The 20177-nt window shown below is 46.1% G+C and overlaps 3 protein-coding genes across 3 annotated transcripts; 1 reads left to right on the forward strand and 2 right to left on the reverse strand.

Annotated features, from left to right (window-relative positions):
* Nucleotides 1-5866: 5866 nt before the first annotated feature.
* Nucleotides 5867-7941, reverse strand: EDB93DRAFT_1109452 (uncharacterized protein; the record flags this gene model as incomplete). Its single annotated transcript, XM_041447974.1, has 5 exons — nucleotides 5867-5960; nucleotides 6391-6441; nucleotides 6595-6748; nucleotides 6966-7389; nucleotides 7471-7941. The coding sequence occupies 5 exons, from the start codon at nucleotides 7939-7941 to the stop codon at nucleotides 5867-5869; spliced, it is 1194 nt and encodes a 397-aa protein (XP_041300904.1).
* Nucleotides 7942-8873: 932 nt separating this feature from the next.
* EDB93DRAFT_1109453 (uncharacterized protein) lies at nucleotides 8874-10008 on the forward strand (the record flags this gene model as incomplete). Its single annotated transcript, XM_041447975.1, has 4 exons — nucleotides 8874-9405; nucleotides 9622-9780; nucleotides 9820-9925; nucleotides 9960-10008. 4 exons carry the CDS (start codon nucleotides 8874-8876, stop codon nucleotides 10006-10008), a joined length of 846 nt encoding a protein of 281 aa, XP_041300905.1.
* A 5292-nt stretch (nucleotides 10009-15300) lies between these two features.
* Nucleotides 15301-17254, reverse strand: EDB93DRAFT_1257253 (uncharacterized protein; the record flags this gene model as incomplete). The annotated part of the gene is made up of 8 exons (XM_041454072.1): nucleotides 15301-15739; nucleotides 15789-15934; nucleotides 15994-16125; nucleotides 16190-16334; nucleotides 16384-16604; nucleotides 16658-16781; nucleotides 16834-17046; nucleotides 17106-17254. The coding sequence occupies 8 exons, from the start codon at nucleotides 17252-17254 to the stop codon at nucleotides 15301-15303; spliced, it is 1569 nt and encodes a 522-aa protein (XP_041300906.1).
* Nucleotides 17255-20177: the final 2923 nt, after the last annotated feature.

Below are 20177 nucleotides of genomic sequence, written 5' to 3' on the forward strand. Positions count from 1 at the left end.
GCATTCCAGTCAATCTCTGGATTATGATATCTCAGCCAATCTATGCCGATAATAACATCATCGCTTCCTAAGTCTGTAACCATGAAGGCTGCTTTCTCTTCTTCATGATTACCAATCTTTAGACCTAGTTCTGCAAAATGAGTTATCGATCCAGCAGCATTTAGTGATCCATCAATGTTCCTAACTGAAATGGGTCCTTAATAATTTACGGCATTTCACACTGTTCTTTTCAACAAACTTCTCACTGATAAATAATGTTGATGCACCGCAATCCACAAGTGCTTTTACGTCTGCTTGTCGGTTCTTTCCTTTCAACGTTATCGGAATATAAAAATGCTCAGATTTGGATCTAATATGTACTTCTGATACATCTTGAAACGTAGAAAGAATAGAGAAACGATTGTTCGGGTCTAGGTCTGCAGACTTTGACTTCAACCCCTTTAAAAATCCTTGCCTTTGTTAGAAGCGATCCAATCTGTGAACCACTTCGGCGCGGAGTTTTCTTCGACAACTGCAGCCGCTTTGACTTGCGCTTTTGGCGCACCTTTACAGTTTCTCGCTATGTGGCCTTGTTCTCCACAGCGGTAGCAGGTGAAAGCGCCAGGCTTTCCTTGGGGTTTGGGAGATCCCCTCTGCTTGCCGGAGTCCACATCCATAGCGTCACTGTCTTTGCTAGGACCAGCCTGCCTTGGGTTATTGAAGGTTCTTGGGGTTTCCTTGTTAGGGGTCCACCAATTACTCTTCTTCTTTTCAGCGTCTAGCTCCTCGTAGTTACGTCCAATCTGTATGGAGTAATCAATGAGCTTCTTGAGGGTGTCTTTCTCAGACGCTGGAATGTGAGCGAGTTGCTCCTTGATCCGGGTTTGTAGGCCAGATCGGAATTTGAGGCGGAGGTCGTAGTCGGAGTATTTGGTAAGTGCAGCCTTCTGCTTGAAAGCTGCTGCGTATTCGGGCACTGATGAAGATCCTTGCTTCAGGGTTTCCAACTCCCTGATAGCCTTTCCTTCTCTGTCGTCTTGGCCTCACATGGTTTCGAATTCTTTCGTCCAGTCCTCAAAGGATATTGGCTTGGAATCAAGCTCAATTACGTATTTCTGCGCCCATTTAGCAGCAGATCCTTTAAGGAAAGACAGAGGCAGTTGTAATCTTCTGCCTGTCCGTGATCAGTGGCCATTGTGACATGTATAGTGCCAACTGAGTCGTGTAGACTTCTATGGAGATTGAATCTTTGTCTCCAGTGAATTCTGTGGGCTTCGACAATTTGACTTGCGAAGTATTTGGACTTTGAGCGAATCTCTCAAGCTTCTTCTTCAGTTCCTCGATTTGTGAGTTTTGGGTTCTGAGTTGAAGCTCCTGAGTCGCATTCTGTGCTCAAAGCGTGTTGTTGTGGTTAAGGAGTTCTTGTGTCCTTACGTACAGTTCGTGGGTTGCCATTTGAATAGCACTTTGTACGTAGTTTGTGAACTCTATCGGCATAGCTATGCCTTGTGGTCCCGGTTCCTCTTGGGGTTCTTGAGGGTTCTCCGGTCCCATTTCTGCTTCGTTGACTTCAGCCATAGTGCCAGGTGCGTTCTGGAATCCGATTCACTAATGACTGTTGAAGAGCGGGTCGTAACGGCTCTTCCGGATAGGAAAGATGATGAAAGGGGAGAGGGAAAAAGGATACGTAAATGGAAAGCTAAAGGGGTCCCCAGTACTAACTGGATCAACCTCGTCCTTTAGGGTCAAAGGGTTCTTTAATCAACCCGACTGACACTTCCCTAATTACTAACTAAAAGGAATACGTAAAGTTACGCTTTGTTAAGTGGGAAAAACACTGTGTGCTCCGTGTGTGCTACTTCTCAGTCACCGAAAGGGTACAGGTCTAGGACAAGTTATCACTCTTCCAGCCGAAGCTTACAAGTACGAGTCTCACTAGAATCCCGTATCTAAATCCTCATGGTAACAATGGTAGGACTATCCGCAAATGCGACAGTTCCACTAGACTTAACGAAAGGTTCTACGTGCGTATGAAGAAAGGAACATCGTAGAATATTAAAGAAGCATCACGTGACCATATCTTATCTTATCGTATCTAATCTAATCTATTCACAATCAAAGAACTCGTCTTCTTCATCAGTCACATCAAAGACACGTGTCGTAGGCGCTAAAGGTATTTCGGGAATTATAGACGTTTTCAGGATAGGGTTAGGGTTTGACTTAGGCGCTGTGTATTGGCGCTTAGGAAGATTCAGGAAAGAATAATGGTTTGTTAAAGGTACTCGTGACAAGAAGAATTGAACACCCAGTGTTACGACTTGGATAGTATCTGTTGGCGACGCTCAAACAGAGCGTGTGTCGTCAACGGTCGAGGACGTCCTTGGACTAGCCCAAGGTTAGGGGTCTTACTTGGCGAGTTTCAGCAAGTAAGATTTAATGCCTATGTCCAAATTGGATAGCTTATGTCAAGTGGGGGCTCGACGACAAGCGTATCTGCCAAGGCTTACGACACCTGGAGGTTAATTGTAAGATCTGCGTTAATTAGAAGGACGGAAGTCCAACTAGTTAACAGAAGCTTTGCTCGTCGACGAAGTCAATGAGTAAAGATCGAGACTAGAGACTTATCTGCGATGAGCAGATAAGAAAGTAGAATATAGACAGCTGGCTAGGCTGAAGGAATCACTCTTGTTAGGAGTAGGAGGTCAAGAACCAAGTAGATTCAAGTTAAGGAATAAGATACATGGTAGTGAGTTTATATAGAGGAGAGGATGTGTATTAGTGGATGATAACTCATACTACCAAGGAGAGAAGTGGTCAAAGGGTGATACTAGAAAAGGAAGGCACGTTCAAGGTGAGTCATGGGCGAACCGGAACGTGCAGATAAGAAGTGAGTCAAAGAACAGAAACAGGAAGTGAAACAAGCAGGGGTACGATTGTGCGACTGCGGATCTAAGTATAAGTACAATGTGCGACTGCGCACAGAGTCATAGATCAAGAAAGGAAATAGGGTGAAGGGGATGCGACGTGCATCATGTCATAGGTTACCGTCTGGACGGTAGGGCAAAGGGGACTGTCCACAGGATCAGTCAGGGGGAGGAACAGAGTATGGGTATGCTCCGTCAGAGAACGGGTCTGGCCAGATGTACTGGCTCTGCTGGAGCGACAGGTAGAGAGCGAAGGGAAATGCGAGGATGACAAGGATGACAAGAGCAAGGTCGGGGTAAGGATGCGAGGCTAGGGCGGAGATGAGGAGGATAAGGAGAAAAATGATAGGGGCCCAAGTGTCTAGATGTTCTTGTAACACCCAGAAGGGACTGGTGGATCACTTGGCTTTTCAGATGGGTAGCATTGCCTGGTACCCCAGGGACAACCCAAGGACCACTGCAGTGATGGCCGCAACTCCACCTTCATTTAATCCACCACCCATTGTCATTCCCAGTACCCCCTTATTCCCCAAGTTCGGCTCCATCAGTGCCTTAGGTCATGCCATCACCAATAATATGTTTACTCCAGATGTATCTTTGACCAATGCACGCCTTGTTGGCGATGGCTCACCGGTCACAAGAAATGAGCCGGCACTGGCATTTGCATCTACCTCTACCTCCACCATGAATTCTGTGCCCACCATGGGGGAATCCGGTCCACCCATTCATCCGGTTGATGCATTTCCGGTACCACCTCCCACTGTCCCAATGGCATCTATGCCTTCTACTACCACCCTTCACATGCTGGTCACTGGGCCATCAAATGTGCCGGCTGATGGTCAGTCCATCTCAGCTCCTTTGCCAAACCAGTCATTTGCACCTCAATCATGCCAACAGGGTCGGTCAGTGAGTGCCAGGCATGCTAAGAACACCTCCAGTAATTGGCCCAAGTAATGGTAGTATACATGATTCTTTTTCATTTTTACTTATGGTTTATACCGGTGGACATGTGTTGTTCTTTCAATGTTTAAAGGACTATGTCACACAATTATAAAGTTGACTTGCATAACCTACATGTGAACAGTTGTAAGGCCAGTCCAATACCATGGTGGATTGTATGAGATCTTACTGGATAATACACCTACCTTCCGGATGATATACCCACAGGATGATTTACATACCAGATATTTTTTCAACTGGTGTATATACCTACCGACCAGATTATGTGCCTTCCAGATTATATACCCACTGTATTATATGACCGGATTATATACCTACCAAGGTATATACCCACCGGATAATACACCCACTGAATTTTATGCCTCCCAGATTATATACACCAGATTTTATACCTACCAACCAGATTTTATACCCACCAGATTGCTATACCTACCTACCAGATCATGTACCCACCGGACCATATACTTATCTACTGGATACTGTGCCCACCGGATTATATACCTACCACATTATATACTTGCTGGATTTCATATCTACCTACCGGATTTTATACCTACCCACTAGATTATATACCTACTCCTGATTATACCACCATATTATATACCTACCTGATCATATACCCACCGGATTATATGCCCACCAGATAATATGCCCACCAGTTGATATACCTAACCACCGGATTATATACCTACCGGGTCATCCATTTACCTAATGCTAGATGCACTGGATGCATTGTTTCCTGGATGTACCATCCATTGTGTCCTATATACTAGTACATTCCTATACCATTGTATATACTATATTCCCTCGGCCCATCTGTTTGCCTTGGGTACACACATTCATCTGGCCCACCCGTCTCCATTGTAAACTGGATTCACTATTCATAATGTCCTATATCCTAGCACATTCCTACACTACCATCTATACTATATACCCCTGGCCCATCCATTTGGCTTGGGTACACACATTCACTTGGCCCACTCCTATATCACGGTACAATTATTACCATGGGCCCATGTGGGATGGCCCGTTCCCATTGGTACATTGTCACGCTCGGCTGCCTGTCTGAGACAGGTGAATTCACTGAATGGGCTCGAGGATAGGACATAGTATGGTAACTCATGAGGTTCGGATGGGCCTTGGAACGCAAGAACTGCCTGCGGAAGGTTTGGACAAGTGTGCCTGGCCTTCGTAAAGTCAAGGGAGGTCGGGGAATGGTATGGAATGTAAGTGTTAGATTGACTGGTTCCGAGCCCAGCGCTGCGACCATCATTACACCGGTCTGCTCACATTCAAAGCACTGGTTCAGCTCACACAGGTGCTTGACTTGCTCAGGGTTTCTTTGCCATCGAGGTTGCTGCTTGGTGCCACAATTGGAGGATCTTTGGTAAGTTTTATGATCCTGATTGCTCCACGTGGGCGACTCTGACACTGCATTTGCAGATATCGAGTTTGTGCTGGGGCAGTTTGATGACCTGAACGGCCTTGAGTTCCATCTCTGGGAAGGGTGCGATTGAGAAGTGAAGCTAGTTACAAGAGTTGGATTCAAAGCTAGGAGGACATTTGGGTCCTTCACATTTTCGAGGAAGGCCCTCCAGGCTATAGTGTTATTATTATGGATAACCAAGTCTCATTAGAGACCACTGGTTATCCTTCCTTGTCATGGATTGCTGATGCTTGACAGATTATCCATTACCGCTCCCACAATGGATAATTTTCCAGACAGCTTAATTTGGTATGTTTCTGCTCATTCTGGCTCAATTCCTCATGTCAGGACTTCCCACAATAATACTACACCGCATTTTTGGCCACACAGCATGGGAATTACCCCACAACACCCAAAACATCGCCCATTTTGGTATTCTCCACAATATCAATTATTCCCACACCCTTCCCACCTCACTGCAGCTTTACCACTGCACCACAATAGGTCCCCCCATGTATCTAAGTAGTAGTTCAGTATATATATGTATCACATAATATAATAGACCACTTTTTTTTGCTCATTTGTATGTCTGCTCCTCCTCCAGGGGCAATTCAACATATGGTAGGATATAAAACACTTTCGCACTTTTGCCCCTTTGGCAGGGAAGTATCCTGGAGCATTCAGAACATGTTTAGTAGTATATTCATATATACTACTAAACATGTTCTGAATGCTCCAGGATACTTCCCTGCCAAAGGGGCAAAAGTGCGAAAGTGTTTTATATCCTACCATATGTTGAATTGCCCCTGGAGGAGGAGCAGACATACAAATGGGCAAAAAAAAGTGGTCTATTATATTATGTGATACATATATATACTGAACTACTACTTAGATACATGGGGGGACCTATTGTGGTGCAGTGGTAAAGCTGCAGTGAGGTGGGAAGGGTGTGGGAATAATTGATATTGTGGAGAATACCAAAATGGGCGATGTTTTGGGTGTTGTGGGGTAATTCCCATGCTGTGTGGCCAAAAATGCGGTGTAGTATTATTGTGGGAAGTCCTGACATGAGGAATTGAGCCAGAATGAGCAGAAACATACCAAATTAAGCTGTCTGGCAAATTATCCATTGTGGGAGCGGTAATGGATAATCTGTCAAGCATCAGCAATCCATGACAAGGAAGGATAACCAGTGGTCTCTAATGAGACTTGGTTATCCATAATACTGCTAGGAGCAGGTGGGCCCTCTCGATCCTCAGAGCCTTACACTCAATTGTGTCTAGGCTTACTGTATTCGGTTCGTACCTTTTGCCTACTAGAGATGCTCTAATATATGGTTGACAGTTCATCCAGAATTGGTGTACCATCTCCTTTTCGTCCACGTCGCCAACCATGTCGGCAGGATTGTGAAGCCTTTGAAGATAGTTCCAGACAGGTAGCTTCAAATCCTGCTTACATTCTAGGAATCGCTGACGTTGTTGCATGCGGAAATCCGGGGGAAACAAATAATCAAAGAGTTGTTCGAAGAATTCAGTAAGTGAGTAATTCTTCCTCAAATCCAGGATATCTCACTCATAGAAATGATAGGTGGACCCGTTCAAGTACTTCCTGAACATCTTGATGCTCTGCTCAGGTGACAGTCTGGCTCTGTCTTTCCAGTCTCTCACTTCACGCACCCATTTCTTGAACGTTAGCGTCACTGTTGTACGTGAAAGGGGGTTCATTCTTAATGAAGCTTTGTTGATACTTCAATAGGTTCAATTTCGCGCAGTACTCTTGTCTGGCTTGGCATTTGTTTTGCTTGGTGCTATCTGAATCACTGTCATGATCGGATTCTGGCTCCATTGCCAGGAAATCCACTCCAAATGCATCAGCAGGTTCATCAATATGGTCTTGAACGAGGTACGTTGTTTTCTCCTTTCGTTGAGCTTTGGTACGTGTCTTAGTCTTGTTGTTTGAGGTTGCGTCAGCATCAGATTCCGTCGATGAATGTTCTTCATTATCCGAGGATTCCAGGTCGCTTGGGTTGTTGTTTCCGGGACTCGGGCCAGCCATGGCATGTTTAACAGAACTACCAGCTGGGAGGATTGACGATGCTCTCTGATAGCAAGTGTCTTCAGTCAGGTCTCACTTTCGAGGTTCTTTAGGTCATTCTCGGTTCTCGCTATCAGCAATAGGTACCTTCCGATTTGCTGGAGGAAATTTGAGTTCATTTGGAGGTGCATGGTGGGTTTCTCGCATAAGCATTTTGGATTCCTCCTCACAGGCCTTACTTTTGATTACTTGTGATTGGAGCTGATGGATTTGATTTTTCAGATTGGTTACCAGGTGCTCCTGCTCAGTAAACTCGACATGGGCCAAGTTGCGATATCTTTGCAAGGCAAGGTTTTGCTCTTGGATTGAGTCTCTCCGGTAATCATCATTCCAGAGCTTCTTCAGGGATTCATTGGAGTCTCTTGCATCAGACTTGCTCAGGCGAGCGACGTGCTCATCTATTTCAGTCCATAGATTGAACATATTGTCTACTTTGGGAGAGTTATTATTTTCTTTATGATCCTTTCTGATAGATTCATGTGGAGTTGACATTGTTTGGATGGTTTGTCTCAGGACGGGGAATTCAGGCATGTCACCAATATCTCCATTGTTAGGCATGTCAATCCAGCTAATATTTCTTTCAGATTGTTGTGAGGTATCCTGATTGTCGAGAGCTACATCTTGATATTTGTTGGTACGTATTCTAAGGTGGGATGTCTGTAATCCATTAACGCTGCCAAGAATCGGGCTTATGCTTATCATTGTAGATCCCTTGCCATCATCCTCCTTGAGGATAGGCTCGTCCTTTTCACCTCCATTGGGCAAGATTCTGGTTTTTGAGGGAGCCCCCAGGGTGTTAGTTGTGTGGTGACTTCACACCAGATAGGTCGAAGACTTCTAAGACTTCGAAGACTTGAAGGACACTTCAAGGACATTACTATATTAGTAGATAACTTCGAGGACTTCAAGGACACTTCAAGGACATTACTATATTAGTAGATAACTTCGAGGACTTTGAGGACTTCGAGGACACTTTGAGGACAGACCTCTAAGACACTTCGGGGACACATACCATACTAGGAATTGTTTATATTTGTTTACATAGACTCGCCCATAGTGCAGAGTTCACAAGTCTTACATGCTTTGTGCATTGACTTTGAACTCTCAGGTACAGTACTTTACTTATTTACACAATAATATCAAGTGCATTGACTTTGAACTCTCAGTTCTTCTAACAAGTATATCAGTAAAACCTCGACTTACTTAATCCGACCTTTTTTGGACTTGCCAATGGTTTTCACATCTTTTCACTTCTTTTCAAAAATGAGTGGCCTTTTTTCAATTATTTTTCTGAATTCACTGTTATGTACAGGTGCCAGGTTACATAGCCTGACAGAGTATTCCGGCACCAAATGTCCAGCTGAGCGATAGCGTAATTTTATTCTGTTTCATTTTCGACCATCCATCATCATCGAGTTCAGCATAGCTCACGCATCCTTACTCGCACTTACTGTCATTATTTTCATTCTTCTTTTACTTACATCCTCAATATGCATGAACACCTCGGTCTGCAGCTTAATGGGCCATCAAATGCCCCTCCAACACCACCATCCACCCAGAACACTGTTCCCTCTGGGCCGAGTTCCTCTACTCAACCGCCCACCGCAGGATCGTCATCAATGGATGCCAACAATCAAGGGGCCCCGAGAGCTACTCCTTCTCAACCCCTCCAAGCTGCAATGCAGCAGCCAGTACCACAATCCCGCCAACATCCGGTTCAGCAGCAAGCCACGACTGTCACGCTTCCAGCAGGGCCCAATGCTCCACATGCCCAAAACCCTCCCCCCGCCCAGCCTGCTGATGAAATCGCTGCGCTGAGGGCGAGGATTGCCGAGCTTGAATGCGGGAGTGCTCACGGCAACCAATCACCGGCCAGAGCCACGATTCCTCATCAAGCTTTGGTAGCAGATCCCACTGCTGTCAATCACATTCGCACAAATTTAGCTAGTGCCAAAGACGAGCCTAAGAAGCTCACTTTGCCTGCTCTTCAACCTGGGCACAAAGTCAGCGCCCTAAGCTTATGTGAGTCTTATTTTACTGTCATACCTGCGCCCTTTCCATTTTGCTCCGGGTGTATGCCGTGTTCATTCATTTGGCGCCTGCTTTGTTAGAGTGCCCTGTCGCGCCGTTTGCGTCAGACTGTCCGTCAAACACAACCGTTCGGCAGAGTTATTTCTGCAGTGTTTATCTTTTCACTCTACCACAATCATTTCAGTTGTCTGATATGTCATACTGCAGCCATTCCTACGAAGGTAGAGGAAGTTTTCAAGCTTGACCGCTATGTGCCATATATGGCACTCACACATGCGGCACGCTCTAGAGCCTACCTTCATGGAGAAGACTTGTCCTTTATTTTTACTCAGGACGGGCTTACTGCCAAAGGCCTTGATCGCTCAAGTGAGCTATCAATTGTGACCATTGACTGGGTCAGTGCAGTGAAAGCTGCTGAAGAAAGGACTTTGCACTACTGGGGTGCAGATAGAGCATCTGCCCTGACATCACATCATCTTGTTGTCCTCAATATTGGCCGAACACACGGCTGGTTAGTTGCAATGCACTACAACATGCAACAGCAGGAATTGGCCCATACGAACCACAAGCACAACCTCACAGGACTCGGTATAGCAGCCCTTACCATAGCCAACAATAAAATTGCATCTTCCATTTCCTTTGCTGTGCATCCCAATACTCCCACTAAGTGTTCTGCTCTGAGTGATTTCGTATCATCTCCTCGAAAGAAGTCTCACACATTTGTGTCGAACCACTGCTTTCAGTGTGGGGCACATGGTCACTTGCCTGCCAACTGTGCTGCTGACACTACCATTGCAGGCAGGCCCATCGCAGCCCTTGCAACTGGTGCAAGAAGCAAGCACACCGTCGCTACAGCCAGTGGGAAACACTACTGCTTCAATTGGGCCAATAACTCTAATTGCTCCTTTGGAACCGGGTGCAAAAATACCCACTCCTGCAGCCTGTGTGGGGAGTCGTCTCATGGAGCCGGGAGTTGCAAAGCTCGCAGATGATCCTCACACTGTCATTCCCCCTCTCAATCACCTACGGGTGGAAGAGCTTCTCCGTAAATATGGTATCCTCGACGACTAGTGTCATATAGTGGACAATATCCATAATGGTTTTAATGTTGGTGTTGCGAAACCGCCAACCAGTACATATACATTTCGAGAATCATGCATCCTCTTTACTCAATCCCTCCATAATTGACTCGTACATACTCTCCGAGCAGGCCACTGGCAGATATTCCGTTGGATTCACCCCCTCAGATTTAGAGCATTTAATTGGCCCATTTTGTACTTCTCTGCTGTGTTTAGTCCCGAAACCTCACTCTGTTACGACTTGGATGGTATCTGTTGGCGACGCTCAAACAGAGCATGTGTCGTCAATGGTCGAGGACGTCCTTGGACTAGCCCAAGGTTAGGGGTCTTACTTGGCGAGTTTCAGCAAGTAAGATTTAATGCCTATGTCCAAATTGGGTAGCTTATGTCAAGCGGGGGCTCGACAATAAGTGTATCTGCCAAGGCTTACGACACCCGAAGGTTAATCATAAGATCGTCGTTAATTAGAAGGACGGAAGTCCAACTAGTTAACAGGGGCTTTGCTCGTCGACGAAGTCGATGAGTAAAGATCGAGACTAGAGACTTATCCACGATGAGCAGATAAGAAAGTAGAATATAGACTGCTGGCTAGGCAGAAAGGAATCACTCTTGTTAGGAGTAGGAGGTCAAGAACCAAGTAGATTCAAGTTAAGGAATAAGATACATGGTAGCGAGTTTATATAGAGGAGAGGATGTGTATTAGTGGATGATAACTTGTACTACCAGAAAGAGACTTGGTCAAAGGGTGATACTAGAAAAGGAAGGCACGTTCGAGGTGAGTCATGTGTGAACCGGAACGTGCAAGTAAGAAAACGAGTCAAAGATAGAAACAGGAAGTGAAACACGCAGGGGCATGATCGTGCAACTGCGGAGCTAAATATAAGTACACATGTGTGACTGCACACTGAGTCATAGATCACAAAAGGAGATAGGGTAAAGGGGATGCAGCGTGCATCATATCATAGGTTACCGTCCGGACGGTAAGGGCAAAGGGGACTGTCCACAGGATCAGTCAGGGGGTGGAACAGAGCATGGGTATGCTTCGTCAGCGAAAGGGTCCAGCCAAATGTACTGGCTCTGCTGGAGTGACAGGTAGAGAGCGAAGGGGAATGCGAGGATGACGAGGATAACAAGAGCAAGGTCGGGGTAAGGGTGTGATGCAAGGGCTGAGACAAGGAGGATGAGGAGAAAAATGGTAGGGGCCCAAGCGTCTAGATGTTCTTGTAACACACTCAAACAAATTTTGTATCGTCCAAGACCTATCCTACCCACAAAACCTCTCAGACATCCAGTTTGCCAATGCTTCAATCAGCGCAGACAATTTTCCTACAGTATGGGGCACATTCAATGAAACTGCCAGAGGAGAAGCTCCGCAAAATTCAGGAGATGATTACTGGCTGGCTGCTTGTCAGGGCATCATTTACAGCGAAAGAGGCTGCAAGTTTACATGGCAAGCTGGTACATGTTGCATGTATTTTTCCTTTAATTCAACCTTTCCTCCGCTCGATTGCACGTTTTGCAGTTGGTTTCCATTTTTCTCACGCACATCTTCACCCTCCAGCAGCCGTTATCTCAGACCTCCCTTGGATTCAATCCTTATTGTTATATCTCCCAAATCGTGTTCCAATAACCAACCCATCCCCAATCGATATTGGGTGGGGCGACGCAAGCACATCCTTCGGAATTGGCATTGTCATCCAGAGCCGCTGGGCTGTGTGGTATTGATCACCAGGCTTCCGAGTTGGGCCCCATCGAGCTTTCGATATCGGTTGGGCAGAAGCTGTAGCTGTCGAGCTCGGTTTTTGAGTGGCCATCCATCTGGGTATTCTTTTTGTTTCCTTCCGTGTATCCTTGTTTTTCTGACAAGAATTCAAGGTATCATCCCCGAAAATTTACCTATGAATTTATGCTATCTCGTGCATTCAGACAATGCAGGCATAGTCATGGTAACCAACAAGGGTCATTCACGCAGCGCCGAAATGAATGCTGTGTTGAAACACATTTACCGTCTGCAAGCAGAGTGTTGTGTACACCTGCATGCAGTACACATGCCCACCCACACCAATATTGCAGATGCCCTCTCACGAGGCGACATTCGAGCTTTCCGAGCTGGTTTTCCTGGTGCGACAGACGCGGTATCTATCCCATTGCCACCCCATTTGGCCGACAAGCTCGTTCCATGGTCACAATGACATTACACTCCCCCTTGCCAACCATACCTATTGTGCACTCATCTCCCACAACCTCTGCCTTAGCCGAGCTCAGCTCCTCGCATCTCTGGCTGCCTTGCAAGGCACCAGAACAGATTTTTCTCTGGCGAGGTGTGACTGATCCCCCTTTGTCCACTATCAGTCATCCTATAATTCGGCATATCACTGACCTCGCTAATCGAGCATCGCTTCACGACACTGCAGGCTATGGTGCTGGTTTACAAAAATATCATTTATTCTGTGACATCTTCTCTGTTCCCAAGCGTGACCATCTCCCAGCTTCATTTGAGCTGCTACATTCCTTTGCACTATGGGCCGTCTCTGTTGGCATAGCTCGAAAATACTTATCCACAGTGCGGGACTGGCACATAGCTCAAGGCTGGCCTCCACCTCTGTCGGACTCACATCATAGCCGCATTAACTGGTCTCTGCGGGGCCTCGAGAATATGCACGGAGGCCGCCGGAAACCCCTCCATCCTCCAGTTACTCTTGCAATGCTGACAGCTCTCAAAGCCACCCTCATGTTATCCAACTCCTTTGATGCCTGCATCTGGGCAATGGCATCTTGTGCCTTCTTTGGCATGATGCATTTTGGTGAGGTTTCAGTTACTTCCTATGCAGCATTTAGGCCCTCCAAGCACCTCACAAGGGCACATGCCTTCTTTGGCGTCGACATGTGGGGCAATCTGTATGCACATTTGGACCTACCTTCAGCCAAAACTGCTTGCATTGGGGAAATACAATCTGTTTTTCTCAACGAGCAAGGTAGCTTGTGCCCCTTGGCCGCTCTCCACAACCTCGCACAAATCATTCCCACGCTGAGTGATGATCCATTATTCTCATGGCGAGACAGCAAGGGTGACATCCATCTGATGGCGAAAATTCGTGCACTCGAACGAATCAATTCAATTCTGATGGCCTGGGGTTGGGGAATGACCTTTGGGCACTCCTTTCACATAGGTGGTGCGTCTTTCTACTTGGTAAAAAAAGTCGAGCCCAAAATAGTTCGAATTGCAGGACGATGGAAATCACTAGCATACGAAACATATATCTGTGCCTTCGAGCAAATTTCCTTGCAGCACCTCACCAACGCAGCATCTCTATAACAGTTGCCTCCACATCTGGTTGGGCTGAGCAGCAGCTTTGAGCCGCGGATAGTTTCGGCTCATTGGGTGAGCGGCTCCAACCTGCCTGTGTCCCACCCTGAGCTAATGCTCGGACCAGCCCAACACCTCAGATCGTGTCACCAACTCTATAGCATCAGTTGAAGCTGGAATGTACAGGTGCCGGGTTACATAGCCTGACAGAGTATTCTGGCACCAAACATCCAGCTGAGCGATAGCGTAATTTTATTCTGTTTCATTTTCGACCATCCATCATTGTCGAGTTCGGCATAGCTCACGCATCCTCACTCGCACTTACTGTCATTATTTTCACCCACCCACCACTCCCTTGTTAATTTTTAATTTTTTTCGTACCATAAGCTCTCGCTTCGTTTCTTAGATATTATTATCAATGCGGATAATTGCAATATCAAGTTATATCATTTTTACATGGCCTCTCGCTCATGAGTCAACACACGATCAAACTCGTAAGCAGGTTTTCCCGCCCTCCCAGCGGCTCCAACCCGCCTGCGTCCCACCCCGAGCTAACGCTCGGACCAGCCCAACACCTCAGATCGTGTCACCAACTCTATAGCGTCAGTTGAAGCTGGATGGTCCCAACTTGAGTATCAGGAATAGTTTATTATTATTGTTCCATACTATTACAATGATAGGAATTCACAATTTGGAAAGATTACCACTTCAGGAGAGGATTTGAAAATGAAAATAATCAGCACTCTGTGCCACTTACTGGTGACAACTTTCTGTTTTTATGTTTCTAAACATGTCTCTTATGTTTATAAAACATATTAGAACACATGAATTTGAATCAGGCAGTGAATTAAGAAAAACAATTGAAAAAAAGGCAGAAAAGATGTGAAAAGTTCAAAAAAGTCTGATTAAGTAAGTCGAGGTTTTACTGATGGCCTATGACGCCATCACAAAAATTGCTCATACTAGACCTAACAATATATAGGTATATATATGGTGTCGACACTGTCAGCAATATCAGGGTTAGGGTTTAGTATGTCTGAGCAGACTTGGAACCTGAAATTTCCAATGGACGTAGCGTGTACGACGTGTTCTAGGCAAATAGATTATTATCTCAATTAGATTATTCAGACATTGTGAATCACACAGAGATATTCAGTTAAAGTCAAATATTAATTGTCATCATGATAGTACAAAGTATTGTAAGGCGCTGCAATGTAAAGAACCTGCTGCACTAGCAGGGTGTCACTGAATGAGAGAAAACATGCAAAGCAATGTCAGAAGTAACGAGAACACAACATCAAAAATCCCAGCGCGAGAATAAGGCAAAGTCCAATTTGAAAAAGATTCGAGAAGCGCCGGTCGCCAAGTCCAGAGCGATCGCCGCCGAGTCCAGAGCGATGGGGCTTCTTCCTTGATGAGAAGGAAGCGTAATAGAGCCTGGAGCGAGTAATTAGATGAAAATTCTGATGAATTGATCGCAAATATTGTAAACATACCGATCTATTTCCTGCGTGCCACACGTTTGGGACGACCTGGTGCTTTCTTCTTGCCCTTTCTGATGGTACTGATGTCATCGCCATCGGACAGAGCTTTGTTTGGCGTCAGTTCACTGGGCGCAGGCGACTTTGATGGGCCGGGGGCATTTGCCAATTGGGGCCTGGGAGATCGATTGATCGACATTGAAGGAGGTTCCAGATCCGGGGTGACAGAACTTTGAGGTGGTGTAGGGATGGTAGGTCCGGGCGTTTTGGGTGCTGCCGCAGGTCGAGGTTCGGGTGCCGCAGGTCGTTTGGCTGCACTTGCGCGAGCGGCCATCTGCGCTCGCATCTTGGCCAGACCATTGACTGGAGCCGAGGAAGATCCAGCCATGTCGCCTGGTCCGTTGTCGTCGGTTATGGCCATTCCACCTTCGCGTCCGTTTTCGTTCTTGAACAATGCCCTTAAGGCAAAAGTAATTAGTTAGGTAAAATGTGAAAAAAAAAACATACCTGTTCCACCATTTGAGAAGTCCCTCCGCCCAATCTCTGTCCTCGCACTCGCGAATGAAGTCGATGATATTGTAGTAGAAGGCTCGGTTATTGAACTCGCCGTCTGCCTCGGACCATTTGTTCTTGTTGCTGATGGCAAAGCGTGCCTAGTACATTACACCAATAATTCAGATATATTAAGTATGTGAATGAAAAGAAAACTCACCTGAACGCAAGCATATGCTATATGCTCCGCTTCGACGGTAGTCATATCATGCAGGGACGCGTTGCATGAACGCGTAGCGCGCGAGTCGTCGCCTAATGCAGTAGATGGACCTGTAAAAATATGACGCATTATCTAGTGATTCAGAATGTTAGTGAGATAAAAACATATGTCATCAACTAAACAACTAAACACTTACGCGCTCGAGGAAATAGCCCTGGAACAGGCCCTCGTGCATGGCATCCTCGTTGTAGTTGCTGGCAGGTGGATTGCCGGCCCACAGAAACACCGGGAAATCGATCGCAGTCATGCGAATCCGTCCTATCTCCATCCACTTTCGAGCCCTAAGACACAGAACATCAGTGACAAACCTAGAACTAATAGAGTACTTACTGTGCAGGATCTTTATCGAAGTCTTTAAGTGCCGATATAGGACAAAGGAAGGAAGCCAGCACAGGGTGGTTGATGCCCATATGCGCCCTTGACAGTGAGCCGCCATTGTAGATAGTCGGCTTTAAAGCCTCTTTCAACGGTTCAGGGGCCGCATAGTGCCCAATTTGAACCTTCAAGCGAGTTGCGTCATCTGAACGTGTCCCACTGATGATAGCATTCATCTAAATAGGATATCAGTACACAGTATATGCGCATATAGGTAGCATATACTCACCTTTCGCGTGATATGACCGAGTTCCTGAGACTTGACACAATCAGTGATGAGTGATCCGAGTCCCGGAGCCAATTGAAGCAACTGTTGATAGCTGCGCTCGTACCGATCGATGGTATTAGTTGAACTAAAAAAGGCAGATCTGATTGTAGGCTCAAAACACCAAAAGTGGGACTTACAGTTTCGAAAGTCTTTTCTTCCGGGACTCACGCTCGGCCTCGGACTCTTCAAGTTCTCCATTCTCCGCGGCTTGCTCTTGCTGCAGGAGAGCACCTACCCTTAAGAGTTTCTCCATATTGCAAAACAAATCGACACAACGTGCCATTGCACGTGCTGCCGCAAGAAACTCTTCCGGAACTTCGAGATTCGAGTCGTTGTTCACCTTGGCTTTCCTGTTCAATACCAGTAATCTATAGTATCTCGGTGTAATGAATTTGAATATGGAACTTACTTTGCCTTCTGATCGCCTTTGCTCGAGTGCCCACGTTGTTTGGAAGACTTCTTGGGGTGAACATATGTGCGCTCCATCGATGAGATCGATGAATCACTGCTGCTACCACTATCCGAAGAATAGGGGGATCTGGAGTGTTTGTGCGGCATAGTTGCAACGTGGTGATAATAGTGGAAGATAGAGTTGCAGTGATCAACATATGGGGATTGCAATCTCAGATAATCAAGCACGTGACTTAATTCCCACTGTTTTACCGCTCAGTCGAACTTTGAACATTTTGGATCATCTTCTTCAAGTTCATCATATCCGGTTGACGATCATGATCATGCACTGCCTTCCTCGTGTTCATACTGTGCTCGAGTCTGCATCCCATGGATGACCTCACTTGCCTCGGCTGTTTGAAGGCTTTCACCACTCAGAAAAGCCTGTCATTCTCAGGCTAGCGGCATCCAAAGCACGCTGGAGTTCAGGGCTGGGCGTCACATCAAAGGTACAGAAGTCCTGATTACTATCTCGTTTGTTTTCAGATGTTGTTCTGATATATAGACCCCACTTGCAGGTGACCTGTACCATCTGGGGATCCACCCTACCTGCGGATTGGGTGCAGGTGCACGGTGATAGCTTTGTAGGCAGGGAGTTAGACTGATTCACTGATTCCTTCAATTCACAGGTTGTAATAGGTGCGTCTATTGAATCTTTTTCCTGTTGTTCTAGCTGACATCAAACTGGCAGTGATAGCTCAACACACGATCCGACATTGCAGGGAAGGAGTTGGACATTTCGGAGAAGAGTTGCAGTATCTTAGATCTACTTATTCCTGCTAAGTCCTTGAGTTTCTTATGACATATGTTGACTATATGCTATAATATAAATCCTCGTGTTCATACTGTGCTCGAGTCTGCATCCCATGGACGACCTCACCTGCCTCGGCTGTTCAAAGGCCTTCACGACTCAGAAAAGCCTCAGCAACCATGAGGCTCGGTGTGATGCCAGCAAAAACCTTGATGCTGACGTCTATAAACAGCAGCGCCGCCTGGAAAAGCAAAGACGTCAGAAGAACAAGAGGAAACGTGCTCATGGTGAGTCTGCCTCACCAAAAGGCAGCAATGCGAGTCGTGGTCCTCATAGGTCGTCTCCAAGTCTAGCTGAACAGATGGATGTCGACGTCATTGACAATGATCGATGGTTTGATGTGCACGAGGTATGTCATATGAAATTTATGATCGATTGGACTAATATTACTCTACAAGGATGAAAATATTGCAGGACCTTCTAACACCGTCATTCCAGAACCGGAGCTCCCAATCCCACCTATCCCTGATGCACCTGCCATTACCTCTGCCCGTTCTGGCCGACAAATCCGCATGCCTGCTCGTTATGCAGACTTTGTTAGAAGAACTGAGAGTTCAAAGTCAATGCACTTGATATTATTGTGTAAATAAGTGAAGTACTGTACCTGAGAGTTCAAAGTCAATGCACGAAGCATGTAAGACTTGTGAACTCTGCACTATGGGCGAGTCTATGTAAACAAATATAAACAATTCCTAGTATGGTATGTGTCCTCGAAGTTATCTACTAATATAGTAATGTCCTTGAAGTGTCCTTCAAGTCTTCGAAGTCTTAGAAGTCTTCGACCTATCTAGTGTGAAGTCACCACACAACTAACAGACTTTGTCCCAGCTGGACCTACTGATCTCCCACATATACCCCCTCCGCCAGACAGCCCCCCCAATCGAGCCATCAATGACCTCCCTGACGACCAGCCCTTACTTGTACCCTACCAGACTGCACCGGATGCACTGGGTCTTTTCCGTGTCTATGCACAACAACCGACTCTCATACCCTTCGAAGGCCTTGATGTGATCGCCGATGCTCCAACCTTCGAAACACGGCGCAACCCTCATCTGGAGAGATCTCAGATTGTTCCCGGACTTCCCTCCCAAGACATTCGGCCTGAAGATATCTTCTCCCCATTCAGCAGCCCAACTGCAGGTCTTCTAATGTGCTGGCAGTATTCCGGCATGAACTCCAAATCGAGTGCCGAAATGAAACGCCTCACACGGTTGTTTCTAGATAACGATGAATATGAGAGAGAAGACATGCGTGTCTTTGATGATGTGCGTGAGAAGAAGCTTATGAATGCGTATCTTCAAGACAGATCTAACCCATTCCGTGTGGAGAATGGCTGGCGCTGCTCCTCAGTAAAAATACGCCTGCCTAAAGAAAAGGTCGCATTCGCATCTGAAGAAGAAGCCCCAGAATTGGAGATCCTGGGTGTTCATCACCGCTCCCTCACTGACATTATTACATCCGTCTTTGAGGACAAGATCATATCGACATTTCATTTAACGCCTTTCCATCAGCAGTGGAAGATCTCCGAAGGTCATGTTATAAATGTCTACAGCGAGGCGTATTCCTCGCCTTCTTTTCTGGAAGCCTACGAGGAGATTAACGCACTTCCCCGAGATCCAGGCGATAATCTCGAGCGAGTTGTAGCCTCGCTGATGATGTGGTCCGACAGCACTCATCTTGCCAGCTTCGGAGATGCGTCTCTCTGGCCCTTCTACCTCTGTTTTGGCAATCAATCTAAGTACACGCGAGGCAAGCCAACAGCGTCCGCCTGTCATCATGTTGCATATATTCCTAATGTAAGTTACATCCGTGATCTATTAATTTGATTATACTCATTCTGATGTATTAAGCTTCCTGATGACTTCCAAGACCGTTATGGCTGTCTCTTTGGCGAGGCATCATCCAGTGATGTCTATACTCACTGCAAACGTGAGCTCATGCAAGCCATATGGGCGCTTTTACTGGATGAAAAATTCATGGACGCCTACAAAAATGGTATTGTCATTCGATGTGGTGATGGTATCACTCAACGTGTTTTCCCCCGCTTCTTTACTTACTCCGCAGACTATCCTGAAAAGTACGTGTTTGATTTTAATTCTTATACTTGTGTCTCATTCTATGTCTATTGTTACAGGATTCTACTTGCTTGCATCAAATTTCTCGGCGAATGTCCTTGCCCCCGCTGCCTTGTCAAGAAAGAAGACATACCCAATATGGGAC

Source organism: Suillus bovinus (assembly GCF_016758785.1).
Source record: "Suillus bovinus strain UH-Sbo-P2 chromosome Unknown EDB93scaffold_165, whole genome shotgun sequence".
NCBI lineage: Eukaryota > Fungi > Basidiomycota > Agaricomycetes > Boletales > Suillaceae > Suillus > Suillus bovinus.